The following is a 7,045-nucleotide window of genomic DNA, read 5'->3' as shown; positions in this document are numbered from 1 at the left end:
CAACAACAACATGGCTAACATTGAGAAGAATGGGAATACCAGGACACTTAATTGTACTCGTGTGAAATGTCTATCTAGACCAAGAAGCTGTTGTCTGGACAGAACAAGAGAACACTGCATGGTTGAAAATCAGGAAAAGTATACATCACAGTTGTATCCATTTTCCATGTCTATTCAAACTGTACATCAAGAAAATCAGTTGTGAAGCTGAATTCTATGAAGAGGAGTGTGACTTCAGGATTGGAGAAAGACTCATCAACAAGCTGCTCTGTGCAGATGGCACAACCTTGCTTGCTGAAAGTGAGGAAGATTTGAAACACTGCAGAGGGTCAAAGTACAGCTTTCAATATGGATTGCATCTTAACATCAAAGGAGACAAAAATCCTCATCACTGGACCTAAAAATAACATTGTGATAGATGGAGAAAAGATTGAATTTGCCAGTGATTTTGTCTTGCTTGAAGCCACAATCAACACTCTTGGTACCAGCTTTAAGGAGATGCGATGTAGTGGGTTGGGTAAGTCTGCATTCAGGGATATCTCCAAATTACTGAGAAACAATGATGTCAGTTTGAAGAGTAAGGTGCACCTGATTCAGGCCATGGTCTTTTTAATCACTTCCTATGTACCTGAGAACTAGACAATGAATACAGATAAGAAGAAGAATTGATACCTTTTAATTGTGGTGCTGAAGAAGAGCATGCAATATCCCATGGATTGCAAGAGTCTTGGAGAAGGTGAAGCCACAGTGCTCCTGGGAGGCAAGGATGATGAAGCTTCATCTTACATGCTTCGAGCATGTTGCTAGGAAAAGCTGTTCCTTGAAGAAGAACATCATGCTTGAAAAGATGGAGGGTCAGCAAAAGAGCGGACTACCGTTAGGGAGACGGATTGATGCAGTGACTGTAGCAGTGGGCTTACATGTGTCAGGAGGGTAAGGATGGCACAGTATAGCCAGGGTTTAGATCTGTTGTTCATAGGGTTGCCCTGAGTCGTACTCAGCCTGACAACACCTAACAACCACCACCACAACAAATAAAAGTCACTTTATGACAGTATTGAGGTAGAAAGTAAAGAAGCAATATGGGAGCTAATTTTAATCGCTTCTCCTTTTTTTTTTTAAATAAAAGATATTTTTCTCCCTTATTTCTATCCTAGTGGTCAAGGAAAAAAAAATCTTAAAAACAAAATAAATGTTTAATTTGAATTGGCTAATTGACAGACAACAAAGACAGATTCTGGCAGTGATTAAATATATGTATGACTCACCTTATAGCTTACCCACATTTGTCCTTAAGCTTTCTAATTTTCATTGCTGTCATGTTAGAAATGACTCATAGCTGACCCTCTGTTGAGCTTCTGAGACTGTTAAATTGCTTGGGAGGAGATTGCCCATCTTTCCCCACAGAGCCACTCTTGGATTTGAACTATCCTGAGACTGCTGCTATGTGTCATCTCCAGAACCAACTCAAAGCTGACCCTCCAAGTGGGTTTTCAGAGGCAATAAATCACACAGGAAGTGACTGCCTATCTTTCTCCTGTGGAGCAATTGGTGGATTCGAACCTCTTGCCTTTGAGTTGGCAGCACAACTCCTTAGCACTAAGCCACCAGAGCCCCTTAGTTGTGCCTTATTTACATGGCTGTGCCTTATTTACATGGATATTCATTTCTTAGAAGGAGTTATTTCTTACTTAAACTTGTGTCTTTCTGTGGTGATTGATGTTGTGTTTTCAAGTTTCTGTTTTATTTAGTCTCCCATTCATATAGCAACAAATATAATCTTAAAAGTCTATTTTAACTCAAAATTTAACTCTTCAGTTGCTTTAGCTGTTGTTGTTATGTGTCCCTATTCTGTACCAAGAGCTTCTACAAATGAAAGGTTAGTAAATATTGATAATAGTTAAGGAATTGCATTTATTGAAAAGAACGTTTTCTTTCTTAGATAGTACAAGTCTGATTTGCTGACATTACTATTATAGAGGTTTATAAAGAACCTCTAATAAATAAACTTTTCTCTTACATGAGTAATCCTTAACAAATGATTGTGTATAGACTTTAACCAATATACATTATAAATTATCTTTGATGTTCATATACAAGTACCTTAATATAGCTCTTTCTGTCTGTTATGCTCATATATTTGCACTAATTCCTCTTTTTTGACAGAATTATTATTGGGTGTCCTGAGCAGTGAAGACCTGCAAACAAATATTGAGGCTTTTTTGTATTGTGTGGGTACTACAAAATTCCTTTCTGGAAACCCAGGATTTGTTAATGAAATGGTCAGCAAAGGGGCTGTGGAAATATTCCTTGATTTGATAAGACAGCTAAATGAGAATGCCAGGAAATGTGGTACATGTTTGCCTAATTCAGGTCACTTGCTAGTTCAGGTAAGTGTTTTTCTTGAAATAGATAAGTTTAATTCATTTTTATGTTATCTGATACCAGCCTTAGGGATTTCGGATAGCTCAGTGGCTAAGTACTCACTTAACCAAAGTGTCTAGAACCTACCAGCTGCTCTCCAGGGGAAGAATTAAATGCTCTGGTAAAAATTCACAGTTTGGGAAAAAGCTCTGTCTCAACAGGGTTAGTATGAGTCAGAATTGACTCAGCAGCAGTTTTTGAGGGTTTTTCTCCCCAACAACAGTTTTTTGAAAAAGTTTTGTTTTACAACCCAAGTGCCCATCAAAAAATGAATAGATAGAGAAACTCTGGTATATTCACACAATGGAATACTATGCGGCATTGAAAAACAAGGAACCCAGGAAATATTAAAACAAATGGGTGACTCTGGAGGACATTATGCTGAGTGAATTTATCTCTGTCACAAAAAAGACAAATATGGCATAATGCCACTGTAATAAAAGAGGATTGACATAGGTGTTTTGGGGAGACTGAGAGAGATGGGATAAATAATACATACTGCATTAAAACAGATGAGGGAGAGAACTGTTTAAAAGGGATATATGATTAGATATTATTGTTAGGACAGGAGTCCAGAATGAAGGGAACTTAGTGGAATGGACTTGGGGGGAGAGATTGAATATAACAATTAGAAACTTTTTTCTTTTAGTTTTCAAAGAGAAAAGCGAATTGGGGTAGGGGTGGGCAGGGAGAAAAGTGGAACAATGAATGAATGGAAAGTAAAAAAAAGAATTGAATCATCAAAAAAAATTTTTGTTTTATATTGGTTTGCCTACAAAGTTAATATTCCTTGTGTTTCACAGTATCCTTCATTCACATTGGGTTTCAAACGGTCATTCCCATTCACTTGTTACTGTTATGTGCTGTCAAGACACCTGCGACTCATAGCGACCCTATGTACAACAGCTCTGAAGCCTGCTCTGTCCTGTGCCAGTCTCACTGTCTCCGACACACCCACCCCGATTACCCCAGTCACTGAATCAATCCATCTCATCCGGCTCACTATGTTTTATGAAATTAATCACTGCTGAATCATGACCCCTCCACCAAATTGTGTAACCCTATGATTTCCTTCCTGCCTATCCTTACTCCTCTGTTCCCACACTCCCCACTTTGGCTCTTCATACACATTTTACTACCTTCAATAGCTATCTTTCTATTTCTACATTAATGATCTTATGTAGTATCTGTCCTCATTAGAATGAGTTAGTTCACTCAGCATAATGCTCTTACAATTCTAATTTTTGTAGGAGAGGCTCCTAAATCACTTGATCAATGGGGAGCCTGTGGAGGTACAGTTCATGGCTTGTCGGGAAACTGTTCCCCCAAAGCCTGCTGATAATCCATTTCCATTATCCTGCAGAGAAAAGAGGTCTGAAAGATTGAAAAATAGCACCTTTGCAAAAGGATTCCACATTATGTTCAGACGTTACCAAGGCAGTTTGTAGTTGTGAAGATGGGCTTCATTTGAGCATGGTTCATATGAAAATTCAAACTCATTGCTATCGAGTCAGAACTGATTCATAGCTGACACTGTGACGGGCTTCAAAGGCTGTGATTCACAAGGGAAGGGACTGCTCAGCTTTGTTCTGTGGAGCCACTGGTGGAATTGAACTGTCAGAATCTGTGGCCTTGGGGTTAGTGGAAACCCCTGTGGACTGTTGGTTGTTGTTGTTAAGTGCTATTGAGTCAACTGTGACTCAGTGCAACCCTATGAACAATGGCTCTGAACCCAGCCTTATCCTGCACCATCCTGATCATCTCTAACTTACTTGAGTCCACCATTGATGAGCTGGATTGACATCATACGGACTACACTCCCCCAATCAATGGCTCACATGAAGGCTATGACGGATAGCTGATGTTGTGAATTCAGTATCCAAAAGAAAGAAGCAGGTATTGACTTCGAGTGGATATTTTTTGAGGGTGTATGTGGACAGCATGTGGTTCTGGGATTGCAGGGAGGGGAGGTAAAATAACTGGGCACATTGACTGTGACCAGAATAAGAAGAGAAATTCTGTTGTGTTAGAGTTCTGTTACTTCTCTGTGGCAGATTAAATTTCATAGTTAAATTATTTTTGTTGGAGCTACTTCAGCTCTCATGCTTTTTTAGATGAGATTTTACTCTTTAATAGCATTTGTCTATCAGATAATAACATCCTTGAGGTAATAATTGATGAGGTTTGAAATGTGCTTGTCAATTACTGAGGATTGATTGAGCATTAAGAGTGCTCTTAGTCTTTGGGAAAGTGTGTTAAAAATTAGATTTAGCCCTTGCCTTCAAGATGTTTAAAATACTTATGCTGATTATTAATTTCCGATTTTGTGGTCTGTCTCCATTTTGAAAAAGATCGCTCAGACCTCTTAGTCGTGAATGATGAAAAGTTCTATTGAATGTGTCCTCTTTCGGCTAGGAGGACTTATGAAACTTTATGTTCATGCCACCAGTATTATTGAGTTATTTACAGTTTTCCAATAATGAAAATAGTTATTTTTGGTGATAATTCCAAGCTAAAATGGAGAAAAACTTATAAGAGTATTAAAATCACCTGAATTTTTTTCATTGTGAAATAACACACATCAACATTTTTGTGATCATTCTTCCTTGTTTTTCTTATATGTGTTGTTTTGTACCACTGAGTCACCTGCTACTCATAGCGACCTTACACATGACAGCTCTGAACCCTGCCCTATCATGAGCCAGTCTCACTGACTCCGACACTCTGACTCCTATTACCGCAGTCACTGTGTCAGTCAATCTCATCCAGGGTCTTCCTCTCCTGTGCTGTCCCTCTACCTTTCTGAGCATGATGTCCTTTAACAAAGACTGGTCCCTTCTGGCAACATGCCCAAAGTATGTGAGGCAGAGCTTCAAAATCCTTGTCTCCAAGGAGCCAACCTGGTTTCACCTTTTGTTTTTTTGACAGTCCATAGTTCAGTACTAGTCTCTAACACCACAGCTCAAAGGCATCAATTCTTCTTCTATCATCCTTAGTCGTTGTCCAGCTCTCTGACGCATAGCAAATAATTGCCAAGACCATGGCCTGGATCGGGCACACTTTAGTCTCCAGACTGATAACATCATTGTTCTTCAGCACTCTGGGGAGGTACCTGAGAGCTGATTTATCCAATTTAATTAGTTTTATTTCCTGACCGCTGGTGCTTCAACTGTTGATTGTAGAACCAAGCAGGCTGATAATGTTAACAATCTCAATCACTTTTCTATCTGTTATGGTGCTGCCAGTTAGCCCAGCGGTAAGAATCTCTGTTTTTCTGATGTTGAGTCTTAATCCATGTTGGAGACTTCAGTCCTTGACCTTCTGCAGCAAATGCTTCAGGTCCTCCTCGGTTTCAGCAAGCAAGATTGTGTCTTCTGCATAATGGAGGTTGTTAATGAGTCTTCCTCCAATCCTGATGCCAAACTCATCATTAAATTCAACTCTTGAATGATCAGTTCCACGTATAGGTTGAGAAGATACGGACACAGAATGCATCCCTGACTCACACCTTTCCTGATTTTGAACGGTGCAGTGTTTCCTTGCCCTGTTCTGGGGACTGCTTCCTGGTCCAAGTATAGGTTTCACATGAGCACAATCAGGTGTTCTGGGATTCCCATTCTTCTTAAGGTTAGCCAGAATTTGTTATGTTCCACACAGTCAAATACCTTTACATAGTCAATGACATGCAGACAGGCATTCCTCTGGTATATGCCATTTTATTAAAATGTTACCTAATCCTTATTTTTTTGTTATTTTGTTGTTCCTTATATTTTTTGTGAGACCTCTTGTTTGTCATAGTCATTTTTGTTTTCCATCTCCCTTCCCTCCTTGCTTCTCCTTCCAGTCATCCCTGACTCATAGTGACCCCGTGAATAGAACTGCTCCTTGGGATTTTCAAGGATGTGAACTTTCAGGTGCAGATCTCCAGGCCAGTGTATGGATTTGAACTACCAATCTATCAGAGCAACGCTGTGTGCATTTCAACTACCAGCCTTTAGGCTAATCGTTTTAATCATTTTCCCAATGTCCAAACTAGGATGTTTTAGTGACAGGCCCTGTAGAACATCCTCCTCACTGCTCCCAGGACGTTGTTCCTGCCACTACCTCCAAAGCCTTCCTCTAGACCTACCTGGTGTGGCGTGGAGTCTAGACCTACCTGGTCTGGCGTGGAGTGGCATTGCACAGCTGGAGCCTCTCCCTGGGCCACACCAGCACCCATGTCCCTGTGCAGAATGAGAAAGTAGAGCCCATTGTTGCTGCCCTCTGAGAATGAGCTCATATCATGGTCAACAAGTGCCCTGGGTCAACAATGCCATGTTAACATGTTTGGTTATACGGTTTGAGTGGAATGAAGAAGTGAGAGATTTTTCTTATCCTTCACTAAAACTAAGACATTTTCTCATCTGTCACTGAAACTAAGGCAAGCTGGTTTATATCATATAATTGAAAAGTACCACAACATGCCTATAAGAGCAGATGAACATCTCTGCCCTTGTGAATGTGTAACACTGACATTTCACCGGTCTGCCCACGTACACATTTGTCCAAACACATGTGGCTGCGTAGAAAACTGTTTGTGGTCACCTGCTTGATGAGGTTGTTGTTTTTGTTGTTTTTTTTT

At 39.9% G+C, this 7,045-nt stretch overlaps 1 protein-coding gene across 1 annotated transcript in view; it reads left to right on the top strand.

The window, feature by feature from the left end:
* The window catches only part of ARMC2 (armadillo repeat containing 2), a 196,218-nt gene that overhangs the window by 85,777 nt on the left and 103,396 nt on the right, over window positions 1–7,045 (top strand). Inside the window, exon 8 of the mRNA XM_006881231.1 lies at window positions 2,167–2,390. Within this exon, the coding sequence (XP_006881293.1) occupies window positions 2,167–2,390 (224 nt within the window). The remainder of the gene's footprint in view (window positions 1–2,166; window positions 2,391–7,045) is intronic.

This window comes from Elephantulus edwardii, unplaced genomic scaffold (assembly GCF_000299155.1).
Source record: "Elephantulus edwardii isolate Elephantulus edwardi_28Jun2011 unplaced genomic scaffold, EleEdw1.0 scaffold00013, whole genome shotgun sequence".
Lineage (NCBI taxonomy): Eukaryota > Metazoa > Chordata > Mammalia > Macroscelidea > Macroscelididae > Elephantulus > Elephantulus edwardii.
Note: the sequence above shows the minus strand (reverse complement) of the source record. Positions and strands in the feature narration are given on the sequence as shown.